We start from the raw sequence: 24,300 nt of genomic DNA, 5'->3' as shown, positions 1-24,300 counted from the left end.
TAAACTTGAAAGAAAAAAATCTATTCAACTGAGGCTCTTGGGTCACACTTTATAATTTCTCTAATACATAATAAAATGCCTGTTCAAATACTAGTATGTATATATTTTTTTTAATTTTTTTTTTTAATTTTTTTTTTTTAACGTTTTATTTATTTTCGAGACAGAGAGAGACAGAGCATGAATGGGGAAGGGGCAGAGAGAGAGGGAGACACAGAATCGGAAGCAGGCTCCAGGCTCTGAGCCATCAGCCCAGAGCCCGACACGGGGCTCGAACTCACGGACCGCGAGATCATGACCTGAGCTGAAGTCGGATGCTTAACCGACTGAGCCACCCAGGCGCCCCTACTAGTATGTATATATTAACAATGCACAGATATAGTACAAAGTCACTGAAAAGAAAATATTCATATGGTACATTAGATCCAAATATTTTTGGTTATCTTCTCCACCCACAGGGCCTCCACCTCCCCAACTGCAAACTTCAGTCAATTTACATTTTGTAACATCTATGTTGATTTTGCATGGGTGATATACAGCATGCCAAGTAATAAATTAGTCTGAACACACACATTTCAGATTTTCTTCTATCGGACTACTACATACCTGATTTTTCATCTTGTACTTCAAATTCTGCACCAGCAGATCCCAAAAGTGATGCCCCATGCTGTAACAATCTACATATATCAAATCTGTCAAAATTCAAGCGATCTGTAGCAGGTGAATCTTCCATAGCACTTTCTGAAGTAGATTCTAAATGAGGTTGAAAAATATTTAATTTGATTATAAAGTCAAAGTATAGAATGAAAGAAAACAGCATCATGTGGGGTGGTTGGGTAACATTTTAAGACAAGTAAATGGGAGAATTAAGTAGAAAAGCTACTGTGGATTTACTTATGATCAGCTCTTATTTACGAATAAACTATTTAGTTGGAGCCCCCCCACTTCTACAAACTATCAGAATGCCAGTGGGTGTAGGTATAGCTGTTTTTGACTACAAAAGCACATTATATGAAGAAATGCATCCCATATTGAAAAACGTATGCTAAATGCCATACTGTCTCCATTTACTGTTTAACAGTTTGAAAATACCAACGTAATAGCCTGAGTTCATTATAGTGCAAAATTGGAAGACAAACATATTCACATACTATATTCATATATAATAAGCTAATAAGCATCATTCCTCCCTATACCTGAGGAATATCTATGACACAAAGCAAACTATTCATTCAATAGGTCTCCTCATAATATGAGCAAATTATAATCTCCTGGTAAATTGCAAAAATCATACATCCATCTGAGGCCTAAAAGTATCCGTAAAATGTTTTGTATTCCTCCCAAAAAAAGGTTATGCCATGATGAATTTGAAAATCTATTGTAACTGTTCACTGACTTAATAATTTACCTAGCAGGTATTTGCATATAATTCATCTATTAAACAAAGCATAATTGCTTTAAATTTTCCAGTGATGATAAGCAACCTTACCATAATTTTAATGCTGGTGTAACTAATTTATTATTTTATAAAAAGAATCTGAGTTCTAATATCTCTATATACCAAAATAAGCATGGAAATAAGCTGAAAAAGAGGAAGCTCTTTTCTAGAACAAGTTATAACTTCTGGTCATGTATTTCATTTGATGAGGGAAGACTAATATAATCATTCAAAATAACAGGTGCTAGATAATTAAAGCAAAAATTTTAGACAAGCTAAAATGTATAATAAAAGTGAAGTTATCAAAGTGACTTGAAAATTAAAACAGGTTGCACCATATTCTCAATTAAAATGTACACCTTTACAATTTTTTTTTATGAAATTTATTGTCAAATTGGTTTCCATACCACCCAGTGCTCATCCCAACAGATGCCCTCGCCAATACCCATCACCCACCCTCCATTCCCTCCCACCCCCATCAACCCTCAGATTATTCTGTTTTTTAAGAGTCTCTTATGGTTTGGCTCTCTCCCTCTCTAACCCTTTTTTTTTTCCTTCCCCACCCCCACGGTCTTCTGGTAAGTTTCTCAGGATCCACATAAGAGTGAAAACATATGGTACCTGTCTCTGTATGATTTATTTCACTTAGCATAACACTCTCCAGTTCCATCCATGTTGCTACAAAGGGCCATATTTCATTCTTCTCATTGCCAAGTAGTATTCCATTGTATATATAAACCACATCTTTATCCATTTGTCAGCTGATGGACATTGAGGCTCTTTCCATAATTTGGCTATTGTTAAAAGTGCTGCTATAAACATTGGGGTACAAGTGCCCCTATGCATCAGCACTCCTGTATCCCTTGGGTAAATTCCTAGCAGTGCTATTGCTGGGTCATAGGGTAGATCTATTTTTAATTTTTTGAGGAACCTCCACACTGTTTTCAGAGTGTCTGCACCAGTTTGTATTCCCACCAACAGTGCAAGAGGGTTCCCGTTTCTCCACATCCTCTCCAGCATCTATAGTCTCCTGATTTGTTCATTTTGGCCACTCTGACTGGCGTGAGGTGATATCTGAGTGTGGTTTTGATTTGTATTTCCCTGATGAGGAGCGACGTTGAGCATCTTTTCATGTGCCTGTTGGCCATCCGGATGTCTTCTTTAGAGAAGTGTCTATTCATGTTTTCTGCCCATTTCTTCACTGGATTATTTGTTTTTCGGGTGTGGAGTTTGGTGAGTTCTTTATAGATTTTGGATACTAGCCCTTTGTCCAATATGTCATTTGCAAATATCTTTTCCCATTCCATTGGTTGCCTTTTAGTTTTGTTGATTGTTTCCTTTGAAGTGCAGAAGCTTTTTATCTTCATGAGGTCTCAACAGTTCATTTTTGCTTTTAATTCCCTTGCCTGTGGAGATGTGTCAAGTAACAAATTTCTGTGGCTGAGGTGAGAGAGGTTTTTTCCTGCTTTCTCCTCTAGGGTCTTGATGGTTTTCTGTCTCACATGCAGGTCCTTTATCCATTTTGAGTTTATTTTTGTGAATGGTGTAAGAAAGTGGTCTAGTTTCAATCTTCTGCATGTTGCTGTCCAGTTCTCCCAGCACCATTTGTTAAAGAGACGGTCTTTTTTCCATTGGATGTTCTTTCCTGCTTTGTCAAAGATTAGTTGGCCATACTTTTGTGGGTCCAATTCTGGAGTCTCTATTCTATTCCATTGGTCTATGTGTCTATTTTTGTGCCATACAAATTTTTTAAAGCATACATTCATTTTTAACTATCATTGCAGTCAGAAAAATAATTTCCACTACAAGATATCTAAAGATTTCTTCCACTACATAAGAAATTAAAGACTCCTCCAAATATCCATATATAACTGTGCTTAAATTTAAAAAATAATTACACTATTCTCCCAGTAACAAGAGAAAACACTTCCAAATATTTACACTGCACTGATTTAGTTTCCTTTTTTTTTTAAGGACATAAATTTGTTGAGGGAAGCAATAATCTCCATAAATCAAGCATAGAATTAATAATTTAAAAAATATATATGAAAATATAATTTATCTAATATCTTAAAGCATGGTGAAAATCACCTTATTCAATGTCATTTCCCGACAAAGCTGTACCTGAAAATTAAGGCTTTAAATTAAAACTGTAATTTTTAAAATATAAAATGTATAGTATAATTAATTCTACAGTTAGATTTTTATTGCAAACTACTTTTACCACTTAAAAGCACCTTGTCTGGTTCTTGGTATTGGATTCCACTCAGGTACATTTTTCACTATAGCTTCAACAGCCTGTCCTGCTGCAATGCGGGTATCCCAATTTGTACTCCTTAAATATATCAACACCTTAAAAAATTAAAAGATACAACAGTTACTCCAAAAAATATTGTTTGTTCAAGGTAGTCAGAACAGAGAAATACAAATTTACTTGTTAATTTATAGTTTAGTACTTGGGCTTTATATATAAATTATAGATATATATGTGAATACATATAAATACATACACCTTGGAATTACTGTTTACAAGATTCTATCATTCACAGGAAATATCACTACACCTTAAAAAAGGGAAACAGGAAACTTTTATTTAAAAAATACTTAAGTGTTGGGGCACCTGGGTGGCTCAGTCGGTTAAGCATCCGACTTCAGCTCAAGTCATGATCTTGCAGTTTGTGAGTGCGAGCCCCGCATTGGGCTCTGGGCTGGAAGCTCAGAGCCTGGAGCCGGCTTCGGATTCTGTGTCTCCCTCCCTCTCTGCCCCTCCCCCGCTCACACTCCGTGTCTCTCTCAAAAATAAACATTAAAAAAAATAAATACTTAAGTGCATTTAAAAAATAACCTAGCTTTTAACATACTAAAAAGTACAATGTGTATTTTCATGACGTCCCATTACTTATTGCAAAGAGTTAAAAAACTAGTATAAAGAATAAGGGAGCCTGGGTAGCTCAGTCAATTAAGCATCTGACTCGATTTCAGCTCAGGTCATGATCTCACTGTTTGTAGGATGGAGCCCCATGTCAGGCTCTGCTCTGACAGAGCCTCCTTGAGATTCTCTCCCTCTCTCTCTGACCCTCCCCTGCTCATGCTCTCTGCCTCTCTCTCACAATAAACATTTTTTAAAAACTAGCAGAAAGAATAAATGAGTTCAGCAAGATTGGAAGTTATAAAATCAATATACAAAAATTAATTGTGGGATGCCAGTGTAGCTCAGTCAGTTGAGCTTCCAACGTTTGATTTTGGCTCCTCAGGTCATGATCTCATACAGGTCACAATGTCACACTTCCTAGATCAAGCCCAGGGTCTGGAGTGTCTGGCTCTGGGGTGACAGCTCCAAGCCTGCTTGGGATTCTCTAGCTCCTTATCTTTCTGCCCCTCCTCCACTAGCGAGGGCATACACTCTGTCTCTCAAAGTAAATAAACATTAAAAAAATGAATTGTATTGCAATACACTTTCAATAAACAACTTGAAAATAAAAATTTTTAAATCACATTTTTTTTTTAACATTTATTTATTTTTGAGACAGAGAGAGACAGAGCATAAACGAGGGAGGGCCAGAGAGAGAGAGGGAGACACAGAATCCGAAACAGGCTCCAGGCTCTGAGCTGTCAGCACAGAGCCCAACGCGGGGCTTGAACTCACGAACCGCGAGATCATGACCTGAGCCGAAGTCGGACGCTTAACCGACTGAGCCACCCAGGCGCCCCTGTTTTTTTTTTTTTTTTTTTTAAAGAGAGAGTCTACCCGCACAAACTGGGGAGGGGCAGAGGGAGAGAGAAACTTAAGCAGGCTTCAGACTGAGCACGGAGCCCTGTTGGGGCTGTAGAGATCCCACAACCGTGAGATCATGCATGACCTGAGCCAAAATCAACAGTTGGACACTCAACTGACTGAGCCACGCAGGCCCATAAAAATAATAATAGCATCAAAAAGTATAAAATACTTAAAAATAAACTTAATCCTCAGATCAGTTTTCTAGGTGTGCAGGATGGTTTAGTGTTGGTCTGGCTGTATTTCATGGACACGAGACACACAAAAAACTTCCATGCTGTTCCGCCATCTTGGCTCCCTCCTTAAAAATAAACTTAAAATGCAAGACTTGTATACCGAACATTACCAAAAAATTCAAAATAGCATCAAAAGAAATTAAATAAAATCTAAATACAGTCAACAGAAAAACACCTCATGTTCATGGATATAAAGATTTAATACTGTTGGGGCGCATGGGTGGCTCAGCTGGTTAAGCATCTGGCTCTTGACTGAAGTTCAGGTCATGATCTCATGGTTCATGAGTTCGAGCCCCACATCAAGGTTGACAACGCAGAGCCTATTTGGGCTTCTCTTCCTCTCTCTCTGCCCCTACCTGGCTCATGAACACACATGCTCTCTCAAAATAAATAAACTTTAAAAAAAAGAAAAAGATTTAATATTGTTAAGATAGTAATACTCCCTAAATTGATCTACTTATTCAACAAAATTCCTATCAAAATCCCAGCTGATATTTTTGCAGAAATGGGCAAGTTGATCCTAAAATTTATATGGAAATGCAAGGGACCCAGAATCACCAAAACAATCTTGAAAAAGAATAATAAAGTTGGTATATTCATACTTCTTGATCTCAAAACTTGCTACAAAGTGGTAGTAATCAAGACAGTGTGGTACTGGCAAAAGAACAGGTACACAGATCAATGGAAAAGAACTGAGAGTCTAAAAATAAAATTGTGTCTATGGTCAACTGACTTTTAAGAAGAATGCCAAGACAATACAATGGAGAAAGAATAGTTTTTTCCACAAATGGTGCTGGGGCAATAAAATGATGACTGTGAACACCTACCTTATCCCATACACAAAAATTAACTCAAAATGAGCCATAACTCTAAAAATAACAGCTAAAACTATACAATTCTTAGAAGAAAACACAGAGGTAAACCTTTGGGACCTTGGATCAGGCAAGATTTCTTAGATTGATCCCAAAAGCACAGAGATATGGAAAAAAAAAGGATAAATATGACTTCATCAATCTTAGTAACTTTTGTACTTCAAAGGATACATTTAAGAAAGTGAAAACACACACAAAAAAAAAAAAAAAAAAAAGAAAGAAAGAAAGAGAAAATACAACCACAGACTGGAAGAACATATTTGCAAATCAAATACCTGGTAAGGAGCTTGTATCCAAAATATATAAGGAACTCTTACAACTCAATATTAAAAGAACAAATATCCCACTTAAAAATGGGCAAAGGATCTAGGCAGTTCAGTCAGTTTATGGTCAATAAACACATAAAACAACATCACTGTCACCAGGAAAATGCAAGTCAAAACTATAATGACATATCATTTCACACTCACTAGTATGGAAATAATCAAAGTCAGTTAATAACAAGCACTGACCAGGATATAGAAAAATTAGATCTCTCATAAACTGCTGTTAGGAATGTAAAACTATGGAGCCAGTTTGGAAAACAGTCTGGCAGGTCCCCAGAAAGTTAAACGTAGTTACTATATGATCCAGCAATTCTATTTGCAGGTATATACCCAAGAGAAATGAAAACATACACCCACACAAAAACTTGTATGTGAATTTTCACAGTAGCATTATTCATCAAAGGCCAAAAAATGGAAACAACCCAAATGTCCATCAACTGATGGACAGATAAACAAGATGTGATAGATCCATATAATATATTCATATCATATCCATACAATGGAATATTATTTGACAACAAAAATGGGGAAAAAAGGAATGAAGTAATGAGACACACTTCAATATGAAAGAATCTTAAAAATATTATTTTAAATGAAAGAAACCAGTCATGTTTATATAAAATATTCAGAATAGGCAAATCTATAGGCAGAAAGCAGATGAGGTTGCCTAGGGATGGGTATGGGAGGAGTACTAGAGAATGACTGCTAATGGGCATGAGGTTTCTTTTGGGGGAAATAAAAATATTTTAAAATTAGATTGTGGTGATGATTGCACATATCTAAAATCATTGAGGGGGAACCTGGCTGGCTCAGTCAGTGGATCTTGTAGGTCTTGGAGTTGTAAGTTCGACCCCTACACTGAGTATAGAGATTACTTAAAAATAAAATCTTTTTTTTTTTTTTAACGTTTATTTATTTTTGAGACAGAGAGAGACACAGCATGAACGGGGGAGGGGCAGAGAGAGAGGGAGACACAGAATCAGAAGCAGGCTCCAGGCTCCGAGCCATCATCCCAGAGCCCGACACAGGGCTCGAACTCGCGGACCGTGAGATCGTGACCTGAGCCGAAGTCAGACACCTAACTGACCGAGCCACCCAGGCACCCCAAAAATAAAATCTTAAAAAAAGGTAAAATAATTGAATTGTGCACTTTACATGGGCAAATTGTATGGTATGTACATTATATTTCAGTAAGTTTAAAAAACAAAATCAAAAGGCAACAGGAAAACAATGAGGGGAGAAAAAAAGAGGATAGGAGGTGAGAAGGTACTAAAGACAAACTTTGCCTCTTTTGGAATTATTTGATGACAGCCAGCAAGCCGGGACCTAAGTTAAGAAGACCAGAACTCACCTGGAAGGCTGGAAACCTTTTCTCAGTTCAGCACAAATTAGTTTTGCTCACTGTTTCCAGTTTCAGCTCATTCAGTCCTCAATCTCTTCCCTTGGGATGAGAAGAAATGGGTATACCTCTCTATCCCCCTACCTTACACATGAGTATAATGCATCTAATATGCATTCTTCTCCAGGGACACCTGGATGGCTCAGTCAGTTAAGCATCTGACTCTTGATTTCAGCCCAGGTCATGATCTTGTGGTTTGTAAGATTGAGCCCTACATCGGGCTCTGTGATGACAGTGCAGAACCTGCTTGGGATTCTCTCTTTCCCTCTCTCTGCCCCTCCCCTGCTTGCATACACACTCTCTTGCAAAATAAATACACATTTTAGAAATTAAAAAAAAAAAACAAAACAAAACATGCATCCTTCTCCATTCTGAGAACATGGAGCCTGTGGATGTCAAACCACTGTCTCTTCGTCTACATACTGTTTAGAAAGTATTGATAATATCTAACTGGGAAATATACTGGAAAAGACAGTCACTGTCAGCCCTCATGATAGGAACTATGTAGTACAGATTTGTACATTCACAACAGCTTAGAACTCCTACTCATATGAATCAAAGAGAGACAGATGAGAATGAAAGGAGGGGGTAATACCAGCAGGAAGAGAGTTATCTTGGGATTTCTAATGTCTGGGCTATTATATTGCTCTCCCACCCTCCTCCCTACCCAAGCTCCCCAATACACAAAGCGCTCCTGTTTTTATTCTGCATGCCAAAGAATTATTAAGCACGTGGAATGTATTGCTTACTATCATACAGGCACACTTCTACAAGTCCACAGAGTTCAATAAATACACAGCCATTGCTTAGGGAAAGAATATGGGCTAGGATTATGAAAACATTGATCCATCAAAGCAGAAAGCCTCCACTTTCAAAACAGGTGATAACTAAAAATGTAATGACAGAGGCTCCTGGATGGCTCAGTCGGTTAAACATCTGACTTCCGCTCAGGTCATGATCTCACAGTTTGCGAGTTCAAGCCTCGCGTCGGGCTCTGTGCTATTGGTTCGGAGCCTGGAGCCTGCTTCAAATTGTGTCTCTTTATCTCTCTGCCCCTCCCCTGCTCACACTCTGTCTCTGTCTCCCAAAAAATGAATAAACGTTAAAAAAAATTTTTTTTAAATGTAATGACAACTTGCTTCTCATATATTTCAATCATTTCCCATGAGTACTCAATCATCTGAAGACAACTATAATTACTAGCTGTTAAAAACAGGTTAGACCACTAATGAACTAGATTAACAACTTAGCTCATTACCAAACTGGGTCAGATTAAAATTTGTGCCACAGGCAAAAAGTTCTATGTTGTCAAATCCCTTAGACAATTAAACCTGATACAAAAAAAAAAAAAAGCCAAAATATTTTAAATCTTGTGACAAAAAGATGAAATTTAAAAAAATATTTGGAGACACAGTAAGATATTTAATGGACTCTGAAGACCACAAATGTGACTAAAATAAGACAATTTCTGGGGCACCTGGGTGGCTCAGTGGGTTAAGCATCCGACTTTGGCTCAGGTCATGATCTCACAGTTGTGAGTTCAAGCCCTGCGATGGGCTCTGCACTGACAGCTTGGAGCCTGGAGCTGCTTCGGATTCTGTGTCTCCCTCTCTCTCTGCTCCTCCCCTGTGCCTACTCTGGGTCTCTCTCTCTGTCTCTCAAAAATAAACATTAAAATTTTAAATAAGTAAATAAATAAAAATAAGACAATTTCTATCATTATATTCCTACCCACAGATAAACTTCTACAATAGCATTATACTAAATGGAAAAAAAAAGGGGGGTTCTTACTTTAGATAAAAGATTATTTAGTTCATGGGGATGAAGCTTTACCACTTCTCCAAGTTGCTGTGCAGCAGCTTTTCTTGTAACTGGAGTAGTGCCAGTATCCAGTAAGATAAAAAGACGGTCAAGCCTAAAATAACAAAAATATAATGATTATTCTGAAACATGTTTCCTCATAGGTGTAAGCTTGAGTCAACAAATGTATTGAGCATTTATGAAAGAAGACCTATTCTAGGGTTGCAGGAGAAATCTCTACACTCAAGGAACTTGCAATTGGGGGTAGGGTGAGAAGGAAGGCAAGTACACAAATAATTAGAATACAGTGTACAATAACACATATTCCAGAAAAGAAATGCAAAGTGCTTTGAGTGGGAACAGAGGAAGTAAATACTATATATCCCCAACTGTATAATACTGAAAAGGCTTCATAAAAGAAATAGTATATGGGATGGACTTTCATAGGTCAGCCATGAAGGTCTTGGTGCAAGAAAGAGATGGGACTAGAGCTCTATTTTAGGAAGATTAATCTGGCAGCAGTGTGAAGCATGAAATGTAATGGAAGAAAACTTTTAGAGAATTTTAGTCTAAAAGAGCAGACCTAAACTACGATCATGACTAGAAGCCTAGAAAGAAGTTGGGAGAGACACTGCAGAGGCAAAACATACATAGTGTAATAAGAATGTCAAGGAAATGAAAGATTTCTCAGACTCTGGATCTTAGAAAATGAAGAGGTCACTTAAAAAAATGGGAACTAGTAGAGGAAATATTGTGGGAAATGATGACAAGCTTACTAGTGGCGGGGACAGGATAGCTACAAGAAACCAAAAAAGATAGTTGGAATAGAGATGTGAAGTTCAGGAAAAATTGAGACTGCAGGTATATAGGTATATGAAGTCATGTGTGTAGAAGTGACAAATGTGGCAATAAACAAAATCTCTGAGGAAAGAGTTTCCAAAGGCATACAGCATACTGGCACAAATTCTAGAGTCACAACATCACAGTTCAAACTCCAGTTCTACCATTTAACCAATGACTAAAGCTTGGAATATCACAATGCCTTATACCTGGAACAGGTGAGGAGAAGTGGAACACTATGTTCTTGTGGTTTTGGGATACAGGAAAATCCTAAGGTTTTAGAAAAGAGAAAGGCCAAGTCACAAGTAATTACCACCAGCTGTCCACCTATCATATATAGGTCTAGCTTTCCTATCACACTACTAATCAGGCTCAGTAATGCAAAGTGAATGCCAGAGGTAATGAAAAGAGCCTCATACTTCATATAGGGAATAAATGGGTACTTTAAAAAAATACAGAGGATGGTAAAGTTATATCAACTGCCTAATCCTACACAAAGGGAAATTTAAAGAATACATTTTCAAATTTTATCTAATGAGAAAGAGAAAGCAAGTAAGGTCCCAAAGCTAACCATGAGCATTAAGCATCAATAAACTACAGTGAAGCTTGTATTTTACTTCTGGGATTACAGGTATTTTTCTTTCACAAAGAGCTAAAAAATTACACAACAAAGCTCTAAACGTCTTTTGTAAGATAAACCTATAAGGGGCAAATGAAATGGGCTGGATTGTTCTTTTCTTTTCTCTGGTAGTATTTATCAAACTAGCCAGTCACTAATAAGCACAGAATCATTATAACTAGTAAGAAATAGAACTAAAATCTTTTTCAGTCAAGAACAGTAAGGGTACCTTGAAAAGTTTTCAACTGCTTCAGAACAAAACACTAAAAGGTAAGGTTCAAATTTATAGTTAAGGGAATATAGAAAGGACAAATTTCAAGAAAAATATGTGAGGTAATAAAAAAGCCAGTGATAACAAAGAAAAACAGAAACACAACACAGTTTTTGCTTCTGATACAATGAATGGCACACAGAGTGATCATAAAGAAACTAATTTTTGTAAGACACACAAAAATGAACTTACTTTATATATACACCATGTATGGACACAATCCACCTGCTGAGACAATTATTCTCCTCATTAATTCAAGGCTGTCTAAATACCTGCCTTTACCCATTTATTCATCAGGTTTTGCTACAGATTTGGTGAACAGTGACTCAGAAATAGTGGGACAAAAGAATAGGAGAAAAAAAAATTTTGACAACTGGTGTTATTTAAAAAATTCTATGACTGTCAGACCTAAATCCCTTCCCCATAAAATGATCTTCCCCCCATCCCACACATAACTCTCAGAATGCCCCTTAAGTTATTTTCATTTTTAAATCAAGTTGTGATATTAATGTTCATGAGAATCATCTCTGAGCCTCCACAACAAATACTTGCATGTTGCCATTACCATATGATTTTGTCAATGAAATTTGCAAAAAGAGATTTCAAACATCTATGAACAACTTTCTGTAATTATCAAGACAAAAATTCATTTTAAATATTCTATATTAAGGAGTATCTGGCTAGCTTAGTTGGTAGGGCATGCGACTCTTGATATCAGAGTTGTGAGTTAAAGCCTCACGTTAGGCATGGAACCTACTTAAAAAAAAAAAATCTTTGTATATTATATGGTAGGCAAAATTATCAAAAATTAAGTTTTATTACAAAGAATGATTAGTCTTAGGTCAAATTTATGCTACTCTAAATGGACTTATATTTGTATATGCTGCATGTCTTTTTTGTAACAATACTGGGCTCTCTTATATGTATACAGTTCATGTAGATTCAAGACTTTCCTGTAGAAAACTGTGGTAAAATGGAAAACAAACTAGACTGAAAGTTAGGAGACCTTTAGAAGTCTTATTGCTGTCACATGTTGAAGGATTCAGGGAAATTTACTTCATTTAACCTCTTATTTTGGAGGGTAAAACTAGATAATTTAGGCATATTTTAGTTTCACATCACTGTGGAGGTTTTTTTCCCTTTTTTCTTACGTAACGTAATATTTGTCATATCTCTGACTTATTTGATGTGAAGTTCCTTAGACCTCACCTCTGGAAAGATTTCAACTACTTCATTAATTCTTTTTCCAGGATGGAGATTCTGCTTTTTATGACCAAAAGCAAAGCTGGCTGCAAAATGAACACTGTAAGGAAGTGACAATACTACCCTGTTTATAAAGTTAAAAGAAAATGGACAGATGGTAACATTTTCCCCCATCATTTCCACCTTCCTCAAGACGCCATTACCATTCCTCATTCCTTAAAAAAGGAATGCACTACTTCACTGAGTAGATCTCTAGGCTTTGTTACAAATCTCAAGTTCTCCTCACTACCTCTAAAGATTGCTCGTTACCCTCATCCTATTTCAAATGGAAAGACAGTCCTCACTTCTCTTTAAGGTTTAGATATTGTCCCACTGTTTCCTTGATATCATCCTCTTCTAGCTTCAATCATCCTTTCTCTAATACCTTAAATCACTGCCTTATTAATCTATTCCCTTCTAGCTTTAAATATGCAAAAGTGTGTCTCTAAAGAGAAACGGCTTGCTCCTCATCTCTTAGTTTACTTTTTCTTTTTTCCTGCCACGCATCACAAACAAGTGTTTAAAATCACTTCTTTTAGGGATGCCTGGGTGGCTCAGTCGGTTAAGTGTCCAGCTCTTGATTTTGGCTCAGGTCATGATCTCGCTTCAGGCTCTGCACTGACAGCATGGAACCTGCTTGGGATTCTCTCTCTGCCTCTCCCCTGCTTGCACGTGCTCTTTCTCTTTCTCACGCACTCGAAATAAGTAAATAAAACATTTTAAGAAATCATTTCTTTCCTCACTATACACAATTTCATCCTTATCAGTCAAGTTTCTGTTCTTCTCTTCTACTAAAATAGCACACCTGATGGGTCACCAATAAACTTGTAAGCTCTAAATCCAATTTTTTTAAGCCCAATTTTCTTGACCTTTCTATAACATCTGATATCAGTAAGTACCCCATTTTTAAGACATTTTTCTTCCTGAGTTTTCACAACTTTATATTACCTTGTTTCCATCTGAATTCTCAATTTTTCCCCTGGTTTCCCTCTTATTGCTCTCCCATATTCAATCCTTAGCTCCTTACCCCACCAGTTTCTCCCTTAGGAAACTAGGTTATTTGTTTAAACTGTAACAAGGTACAAACAATCCCCAAAACTAGTCTATCTAGGAGCTCTAGTGCCACACTTCCAACTGCCTGGTGAGCATAACCCCCTCGTAACATGATCTTATTGCTAGATTTATAGTACTCTTAAAATACTCTTTGATCAAATTACTACCTTACCCTAGAACTGTCAATGGCTCACCCTTACCTATCAGACAGTAATCAAAATCAAAAAAGTATCTCCCAAACATGGGCCTTTTTGGTTTCCACAATTTCGTCTATATCATTTCTTCCACTTGGAATGTCTTTTTTTGGTTCAGTTCTTGAGCTAGCTACCACCCATCGAGACTTAAAATCCTTTACCCTTTTGAAACGATCTCAGACTACTGTACCACAGAGGTGAACTCCTGTAATCTACACAAATTCTCATCTTGAGTAGCCATTTTGGTATTTATTATGTTTTGTTTTATGGCACCTCTTACATTAATTTGTCACATGATGTCTTATGCTCGTTAGGCTTCACCTCCTTCAGTGATTCTTTTTGTCTCCCACAATACTTTGCATAGTGTCTCTGCAAAGTCTTTGCTTAGTATTCAAATATTTGCTTAGTTGGTATTTACTAAAATTAAAATTACAAAGAAAAGTACACATTTCTTAGGGCCAAGTTTAGGCACCATTTTTAAGCAAAAAAAAATTTGTGTGCTAAAAAAAAAAGGGGGGGGGAGGTGGTGCTATATTAGAATTTTTTTTGCTTCCTTTGAGAAATACCCTTGATCTGTAATACCTATATGAAAACAAGTTGTAAAAATAACAACTGATGCTAAGGTAATGCTTCAGTAAGTGGTAAGATCAGCACAGCAGTACTTCAGCATTCTGAACATCAAGGCAGTTATGCCTGCTCCAAATAGCAAACTGAAAGAGACCATGAAATGGGTACTGTATTCCTTCAATAATCTCCATACTTTCTAAACTTTCCTTTAGTCCCCTCTACCCAGCTTCACTGGAACCACACTCCTGCCCAAAGACCTTCAACTCCTCTCTAACTAATGCTGATCCTCTCTCACATCCATATAGTTCCTCCTGCCTCTCCTTTCTGCAAAGCCTTTTATCCCAATGCCATGTCATGTAACTTCTGCTCTTCCATCAGCCAACTGTCCAGGGGGTAGTAGATCAGCTCACTCTCTCGTTTAATCCAGGCCTATTTATTCTCACATCTTCCACCTTGGTAGTAGCAAAGCTTGCCTCCCTGAATAGAGGAATGGGGATAAAAGAATGCTTCCTTGGGCTTTGTTTGTTTGTGGAGTTCTCCCTTCCTCTATCCAAAACAGCAGAATAAACACCACACAAAAGGAAGAACAAAGGGACGAGCAGACCAGGATCTGACAAGAGGGCAGTATGATCTGTTACCCTGGGGTAGCCAGCTATGAGCAAGCAGGGTAAGCACCAGGGTCAGGACTCAATGGAAAAGGCTGGTATAGTGAACTGGTGGGGGAAGGAGAAGGGGCATGAGCCAGGGTCAGTACCATGTTGGAGGGCAGATAGGGCCCTTGGTGAGGGAGAGATGTGATGGAAGCTAAGTGGTCAGAAGAGAAAGGAAGTTAAAAGAAGGGCTAATTGAGGAAACACAGTACTTACACCAATACTTTTTGAGAGAGAGAGAGCGTGCAAGTGGGCAAGCAGGGGGCGGGGGCGGGGGGGAGGGAGAGGAGGAAGGAGAGAGAGAGAGAAGCAGGGCTTGTGTTCACCAGATTCGGGACTCAAACTCACAAACTGTGAGATCATGATCTAAGCAGAAGTGGATGCTTAACCGACTGAGCCACCCAGGAGCCCCACAATATTTCTTATGGCTAAACCTTCTCTTGCAGAATAGCTAGTAGGGGGGGAAAATGCCATTCTTCATTCTTTGAAGGACAGACAGATGGAGCAGAAAGAAGTAATAGATGTCAAGCTGTACGAAAGGTACCAAAGACTGAAAAAATAAATAAAACATAAGGCAATTATATTTGACAATACGTACTGGTTATGAATTTACTGATAAGAAATCTGGCCCATTTTCAATTTGGACTTTAATTCAGAGAGAATTATACAAGACATGATTCATGTTTTGTTTACCAACCTGTGACTACAGGCAAGTGCTCTAAAGGCTGCCTAGAAAAAAGAAAGAGTACATGGAAGTTTGTAAAGGTTATTCAGGCAGGTGCAACCTAACCCCTCTTCTCTTCAGCTGTTTGCATAATGAAGTAAAGATATAAAAAGATATGTAAGAATATCATAGACATTTTGAACTATATCCTAGGTTACTACTTCAACACTCATTTATTAAACGAGTATATGCTGGGGCGCCTGGGTGGCTCAGTCGATTAAGCAGCCAACGTTAGCTCAGGTCATGATCTCACAGTCTGTGAGTTCAAACCCTGCATTGGGCTCTGTGCTGAAAGCTCAGAGCCTGGAGCCTGCTTGCTGACTCTGTGTCTCCCTCTCTCTCTGTCCCTCCCCTGCTTGCTCTCTGTCTCTGTCTCTCTCTCAAAAATAATAAACATTTAAAAAAATTATTTTAACAAATAAAAAAATAAAGAAGTATATGTTGTGTTCCCAACTCCTTGGTCATTTGAAGATTAAAGGGGGGAAGAAAAGGTATAGGCGCCTGGCTGGCTCAGTCAGTTGAGCATGCAACTCTTTTTTTTTCCCTCCCAATTCCGGAGGCTTTATTAAATGATTATTTCTTCAGTATGTCAGTTTTTTTGTTTATTTAGGGGCATGACATTGAGCCCAACTCAATCTTTTTTAACACTGTTTTTTACTAATTTAAATCCAAGTTAGTTAACATATAGTGTAATAATGATTTCAGGATTTCAGGATTAGAATTTAGTGATTCATCACTTACATATAACACCCAGTAGAGCATGCAACTCTTGATCTCGGCATTGTGAGTTGGAGACCCAAGTTGGGGGTAGAGATTACTTAAAAAAAAAAAAAAAAAGGCAGGGGGTATAAAAATAACTTCTTCAATCTACTTCCAACCTCAATATTCTCAGAATTTAAATTAAGCATCTTTGAAAAATAGTATAAGGTCAACTAGGAGAATACCTCACCTTAACGAAGAGAATGATCAGTCAAGTCTGTCCAGTTTGTTACACATTTTCACATTTAACAAAAGTCCAGTAAAATTTAAAGCAAACTGTTCGAATTTTTTACTTTTCTGTGTGACTTAGGAAATAAGAAAGTAAATACCTGATATGAACACTGTATTATAAAGTCTCACATATTATTATTAAACAAGAAAGTTATGGTCAAAAGAAACAACTTCCAAGAAATTCTCTAGACCGCTGTTTTTAAATATATACCTTCTAGATCATAACGTGGGTAATCTGAGACTATGTTAATGGCATATTCTTTAAACAAGAAAGATTAGTTAAGACCACAGACAAAACTGAGAATCAATATGAAGATATGAAACCAAACCAAAGCCAGGTGGAAGGCCAGGTGCATGCTAGAATAAATTGCATTCCCCCACTACCACAGTAGAACATGAATTTCTTAAAATGGGGATTCCGTTTTTGTTCTGTTGTATTTCTAACACCTAGAACATAGAAAGCATTCCACAAATACTCATTAAATGAATGCTGAAAAAGTACAATCAAACTGAGTTATTTTCTCCAGGACATTTTTTTCTAACCTCCATTCTTGATCCATCCATCAAGCTACAGTCTTTTGCATTACTTTATCTTAAAGATAACATCTAGGTTCAATAAAACTATTCTAGACCCAGCAATGGCATTACTAGGTATTTATCCAAGGGAGACAGGTGTGCTGTTTCAAAGGGACACATGCACCCCAATGTTTATAGCAGCACTATCAACAATAGCCAAAGTATGGAATAAGCCCAAATGTCCATCAATGGATGAATGGATAAAGAAGATGTGGTATGTATGTATGTATGTATGTATGTATGTGTATATATACATATATATATGTGCATATATATATATGCACATATATATATGCATATATATATATACAAACACACACACACGCGTGCACACACATATACAATGAAGTATTACTCAGCAATCAAAAAGAATGCAATCTTGCCATCTGCAACTACGTGGATGGAACTGGAGGGTATTATGCTAAGTGAAATTAGTCAGTCAGAGAAAAACAAAAATCGTATGACTTCACTCATATGAGGACATCAAGAGACAAAGGGAAACAAAAATAATACAAAAAACAGGGAGGGGGACAAAACATAAGAGACTCATAAATATGGAGAACAAACTGAGGGTTACTGGAAGGGTTGTGGGAGGGGGGATGGGCTAAATGGGTAAGGGGCACTAAGGAATCTACTCCTGAAATCATTGTTGCACTATATGCTAATTTGGATGTAAATTTTAAAAATAATAATAATTTAAAAAATAAATGTATTTGTACCAAAAAAAAAACAAAAACAAAAATAAAAATTCCAAGATCCACAATTCCAATGGAAAAAAAAAAATAATAACATCTAGGTTCTTCAGAATGAATATGTTATTTTATAAGTTCATACAAATTTGTGCACTTTAATGGCTAAAACGGTGAATTTTATGTTACGCGTACTTTATCACAATTTAACAACAACAAAACCCTTTGAGGAATAAACCAAAGGAAACTATACAGATTGAAATGTAAAAGCTTCTATATACCTCTTCTCCCTCTCCTGGCTTTTTTGTCCCTAACTTTTTTTTAGTATGAAATATTTGACATATTGTAATTTACAATAGTTCCTTCTGTCAATCCTATAATGAATTGAAATTAGCAGTAATGGAGGAAAAGGACGAGCAAACACAAGAAACCTGTGCTGTCCTAGAGATCATGAGTATCATTTTAGCATCTTCTCTGTCAGTAGGAAGGATCCACTGGAACTTCCCCCACATTAAGAAACTTCCTTTTATTGGCAGAACAGGACTGTTGAAACACGTTTCTCTGAAGTATCAGCAGTACAGAGAGAATTAACAAAACTGAGCAAAGTTCTGATCAAATGTAGTAATTTGTTTCTTCCATAAGAGGGTATGATCCCTTTTTTCCAGAAACTTCTCTGAACAGTGCATCATTTTCAAATGCAAAAATATGTCACAGACTTCAGATACAAATAATGCAGAGTCTAATAATGCAGGCAAATCATAATTACTGTCTAGACATTTTAGACATGACCTTTATAGTTTAGATCAATGAGGAAAAATTCTCTAAATTATATTTTTTAATTTATATGATCAAGGGAAAAATATGTTCATATTAGCTAGTCAAAGTACAAGGGTCAGTTCAACCAACTGTGGCATAAACTGGCAAAGGTATGATAAACAACCTTAAAAAAAAAAATCCTGTAGTAACTTGTGGAAGGTAACATTAATGCCCACGGGTTCACCACCTTCTGTAATGAACATAAGTCTTAATTTCTCTAAGGTTGCCTTTACTGTTGATGGCCCAACCAAGTGATAAATGTTACTGGGAGAAAGGTTCACAAGGCAAAACAGCAGCAAAGATTTAACAATTATTATTTCAGCTGTTGGCAAGCAACACTGAAAGCTGTAATGTATATTAATGTCTTTTTGCCGAGGTTGGTTTTGTGGGAGCAAGTAGCTCATGAATGAGCTTAGCTGACTTTCCAGCATTCACATCTTAAGGGCAACATTGTTCTCAACTCCTACATTAAGAGTCTAAAGGAAGGGATGCCTGACTGGCTCAGTCAGAAGAACATGCAACTCTTGACCTTGGGGTGTCAGGGTCATGAGTTCAAGCCCCACAATGGTGTAGAGATTACTTAATAAAAACGTTTAAGAAAAGAGTCTAAAGGAGTCGTACATTTTTCAGTAATACTTCTCTGCATTTTACAGAGAACTTCAAATACTACAATTGTATTTGCATTTTTAGAGTATCAAAGCTTGTTTGCAAGACTTAACTCTCCCACAAATCAATAGTTGGCCATGTATTTGATAATTTTGCCACATTCTTACAATTCAATGTACAGTAAAACAAGGCCTTTATAAAACTGTAAGTAGGGTCTAAAAAATTTAATCACAAAGTACAAGGTTGTATTATATCGAATTTGCATTATACAAGACCACATTATCATAGAATTGTACTATATTATAAACTTTTCTGATAACATTATGTTTTTAAAATTATAATCCTGGCTGATATTCAAAGTTATGGTGAAAGTTTGTCCTCCTGGGGAAAAACTATAGCTAAACTACAAGGACTCACTGAAAAACACTGGAAATATTCTACTGTATACATAAACTATGGTAAAATCATGACAGCTATTAAAACAAGAAACAAAATCACTCATTCATTTAAAAAAAAAAAAAAGTGTATAGGACACTAAGAGCCAGGCACTCTGCTGGGAATAGAAAGATCAGACATATTTCCTTCTCTCCAGAGTGCATGTAAATCCAAGCAGGGAGAATAATTAAACAATTACAAAATACGATATTATGACTGACAGAAGTACATATTGGTGCAAGTAACTCAGATGAAGTAAAACTAGAAAAAGCTTCCCTAAGTACATATAAGCTTAGACCCAAAAACCAAGGTTAGACTTGGGGTGGGGGGTAGGAAAGAAATGTTCCAGAATGAAAGAATGGGAGGTGAGAACACAGATTCAAAATGAAAGGGAAAGAAGAGGAGAGAGAGCAAGAGAGGGAGAGAGAGGGAGAGAGAGAGAGATGCAAGAGATACTGAGAACCTGATATAAGGTGATGAAGCTAAAAAGGCGAAGCAGGAACCAGATCACAAAGAATCTATTTTGTACTCATGCTAAAGCAAAAGAAAACAACTAAAAGGTTTTGAGCAGAAAAATGACAGTAAAATTTGCATATTAGCAATAATATAGCTGAAGTGAAGAATAAATTAGAGGGGCGCCTGGGTGGCTCTGTCGGTTAAGCGTCAACTTCGGTTCAGGTCATGATCTCGCGGTTCATGAAATCAAGCCCTACATCCGGCTCTGCACTGACAGCTTGGAGGCTGCTTGGGATTCACTCTCTCTCCCTCTTTCAAAAATAAATTTAAAAACTTAAAAAAAAAGTTACAAAAAAAAATTAGAGATGCCATGGGAGGCAGGAAGACAAGTGGCTGCTGTTGCAGGTGTCTTGGACTAGAGATGATGGTGGTAGGAGCAGGATTGTGGTAAATGGTATGGAAAGAAAGAAGACTGGTCAGAGAAAGATTGGAAAGATAGATTAACAGGATTGGATTTGGTGACTGGTTGGATGGGGGGAGAAATCGTTTATTATTCCCAGATTCCTGAACCTGGCAATTAGAGGGAATGATGGTACCAGCTAATCATTTCCCTTCTGCTGGAAATATTTACAAGGTCCTAAAAATATTACAGTGCAAAAAAATGTTTTAGATATGATTCTGGCAAATATGACTTTTACCTCTTGAGCTATCTTCCACCTATTCTGCATAAAATATCAAAATAAGTCTGTATTCTACAAGCACACACCAACAGGGGAAAAAGGAAATTTAATTAGTAAAGAAACATGCTTAGCGTACAAAGAAGGCCAGCTTGAAATTAAAGTTTGCTATTCAAAGTGAATCTGCAAATTAAAAAGGCAAGGACTGATGGTATCCCAAAACACAGACACAGTGTCTCAAAAGTTTCTTCCTTGAATGATCATATGACCAAAATATACACAGGAATAGCTTTTTCATACAACTAGGACAGGCTTTTTTCTCAAAATTTTTAAAAGTAGAATTTAACAGAATTTTAGCAAAGAATCTACATTAAAAAAGAGCACCACTCTTTGAAATCCAGTATCAAGAACAAAAGACAGCAGCTTTCAAAACCCATTCATTCAGAAATTTAGGTGCCCTAAACTTCTGTAAATAGATTAGCATAGGCCAAGCAGATTAGTCTCTTTTTAAATACTTTCCTTTTGTCTCTACAAAACTACATCCAATACTGTGAAAACGTGGTCCGCTCTAAGAGAAATTTCAAGAGCTACTCATCCTCTTAAACATTGTATCACCTGTTAAACAAATCTCATATTAAGTTGATGTATCTATGTATTTATAATGTATACATTTACATGGGCGGTAACAAATTAGAAGATACACCTTCCAGTACTTGCAAAAATTTTAAATGCCATTCTATTCTTTCAAGGCAATTTTATATATCCCAAAATAAGAATTTCCTCACACTGAATGGATTCAATTAATCTATGAAATAAAAATTAGATGCTCCATACTACAGGTACCTCGCAACCCCCTTAAATCAACTCCCAGGGACTTCTCCCACACAGGATCTCATCAGTTATCTAGGGAGTCTGGGAGGGGTGGGTTCTTCTCTTCACTTGCAAAACAGACAGAGCTTGAGTATCTATGGTGTCAAGGAAGGTGTCCAATTAACTGTAAAAAAATGAATGAAAACTATTTGTTTTCTGAACTACCCTTGCTTCCTTTAGCCTAAGTGGTAGAAAGACCCAGTTCTCACGAAAGCTTACTTTATCAACTCTAGTGAATGTGGTGATTCCTGACTGCTACCACAGGGACTATCCCCCTACTTACACTTCCAAAACCAAACCTCTAACAAAGTTTTCCCACCATCCTATCATACTGAAGGAAAGGACTTTCCTCCCATAGCCTTACGTCTTATTGGTTGGTCTGCAGGTTTCCTAGTCTTTCCTGTTGATAGGCAACATTATTTTAAAATAATTTAAGATCTGTGATAACTTTCACGCCTTAGTTAAGAAAGACGGTGCTATCAGAATAACTTGCCAAAGATTCCTGACGGCTGAATGTTTGTTGAACAAAAGAATTATACCGTAAGAAAAAAGTCCTCATAAAGAACATATCCCTAAAGCCACAGATAACTTCTAACATAATTAGAAGTTCATTTAGACAACAGTAATTCAACGCTCCCAGACCTCGACAGTTATTACCAAGTTTTCCCATGAAATGGAGGTTAGGGATCTGCCTTAGAACACTAAGAGAGGTAACAGGCTCTAGAACTGAAAGAAGGAAGAGAAACCAGAGAAGAGAAGCATGGTGAGGAAAGAGAAACACTAGCTCTAACGTGGCACGGGGTCTATTCAACAAGAAAAAGACATTTTGAACCGATTTACGAGGAGTAACTCGAGCCCAAACCCTCGCAGACGTTGGGGCGAACTCCGAAGTCTGTGGAAGAAGGCGCCCGAGCCCAGTGACAATGGGAACCGACCCTATCTAGGAGTGGGGGCACCGAGAGGGGACCGTGCCTCGCCTGGGCCACCTTCCCGTCCGCTCGTCAGGAGCGAGACCCACCTGGAGACCGCCATGGCCGGGCGCCGGCGGTTCGGAGCTCCCCGCGAACTACGCGCCGCGCCGCCGAGGCGCTAGTTTCCAGAGAGCAGAGCGGCGCAGGCCCAGGCCGCGGTCAGAAGGGAGCGGCCGGTGCGGCGCGGGGTGTCCCGCCGCGGGCCCTGGAGCATCTGCCCCGCCGCCTGCCCGAACTCGTCCCCGCCGCGGCCGGGGAGCAAGGGTCTGAGGCGGCGGCGGAGGCGGCAGTCCTCCGACCCGCACGACTTCAAACCGGGGGCCCCCAGCCCCGCTCTTTGCTGACGCAGGCGTCGGCACGCCGGACTGAGCGTCAGCGCGCCGGAAGTGACGTCAGCTCACCGCCAGGGCCTTTGCTACGGAGGGTGAGGCCGAGGAGTGCGAGCAGTTTTTGCTTGGCGGCATGCGCCTGGGAGAAAACGTTTGTGGTCATCTGTTTGTCGTTAGCGACGCAGGAAAGATAAATAAGGGTCCCCTTATTTCCTAGAAGGGAAAGAAGGAGATGTAGCCAAGGTTCTGGAAGTTCAAAAACTTGGTTTCTAATTCCTTTACTGCCCTCACCCTCATCCCACCAGATTGCTAGAGAACGCAGGATCCGAAAGACCTTGGGCATGATGCTCTGCTCCAGGTGGCGATGCCAGTGGGAGGGGTGAAAGCAATAAAGATCTGCAGTGGCACTTAGGACACGGCTCCGGTGTTTGCCATATTTGCCAGAAGTTCTGCATAGCTATTGTAGGAAAGGTCTTCCGCCAACCATTTTGCCAAACCAAGTTTGACTTCTTACCTGTTTATGTTGTAGGTACCATAATTTTCTCAACCAGAGGTAAAAATTCCCAGCCCTCTTTTTTTTTTTTTTTTTTTTTGCTAATGTGGCTATTCAGTCCCTTAGTTCGTTTTGATTTCAAACATTCTTCTGTCACTTAGTGCAGGTCCTTACCACCTTAAACTTGATTTTTATGATAGTGGCCAAAGTATTTCTCCAGCTTCTGTAGTCGAGCCCATCTTAGAGGCCACAAGCAGATGAATATTCAAAAACACTGCTTTTATCGTGTCACTCTGTATATAAAACTTGTCCATTGGCGTCTCATTACCTGAAGACTCTATGTCTCAACCCCTGAGTCTGGTTTTCATCTATAAAATGAAGCTAGTGAG

At 38.0% G+C, this 24,300-nt stretch overlaps 1 protein-coding gene across 3 annotated transcripts in view; it reads right to left on the bottom strand.

Annotated features, from left to right (window-relative positions):
• The window catches only part of BTAF1 (B-TFIID TATA-box binding protein associated factor 1), a 118,609-nt gene extending 94,955 nt beyond the window's left edge, over positions 1-23,654 (bottom strand). Inside the window, exons 1-4 of one of the 3 annotated variants that reach the window (XM_007080076.2) lie at positions 23,137-23,654; positions 9,835-9,958; positions 3,673-3,787; positions 604-750 (exon numbers count right to left, since the gene is read on the bottom strand). In XM_007080076.2, the coding sequence (XP_007080138.2) occupies positions 604-750; positions 3,673-3,787; positions 9,835-9,958; positions 23,137-23,150 (400 nt within the window). In that variant the 5' untranslated portion in view covers positions 23,151-23,654. Of the gene's footprint in view, positions 1-603; positions 751-3,672; positions 3,788-7,995; positions 8,113-9,834; positions 9,959-10,892; positions 10,909-23,136 lie in introns of those variants that run through there. The other 2 variants (XM_042959979.1, XM_042959978.1) reach the window with 2 other exon arrangements.
• Between the last annotated feature and the right edge of the window lie 646 nt (positions 23,655-24,300).

This window comes from Panthera tigris, chromosome D2, assembly GCF_018350195.1.
Source record: "Panthera tigris isolate Pti1 chromosome D2, P.tigris_Pti1_mat1.1, whole genome shotgun sequence".
In the NCBI taxonomy this organism is placed as follows: Eukaryota; Metazoa; Chordata; class Mammalia; order Carnivora; family Felidae; genus Panthera; species Panthera tigris.
Note: the sequence above shows the minus strand (reverse complement) of the source record. Positions and strands in the feature narration are given on the sequence as shown.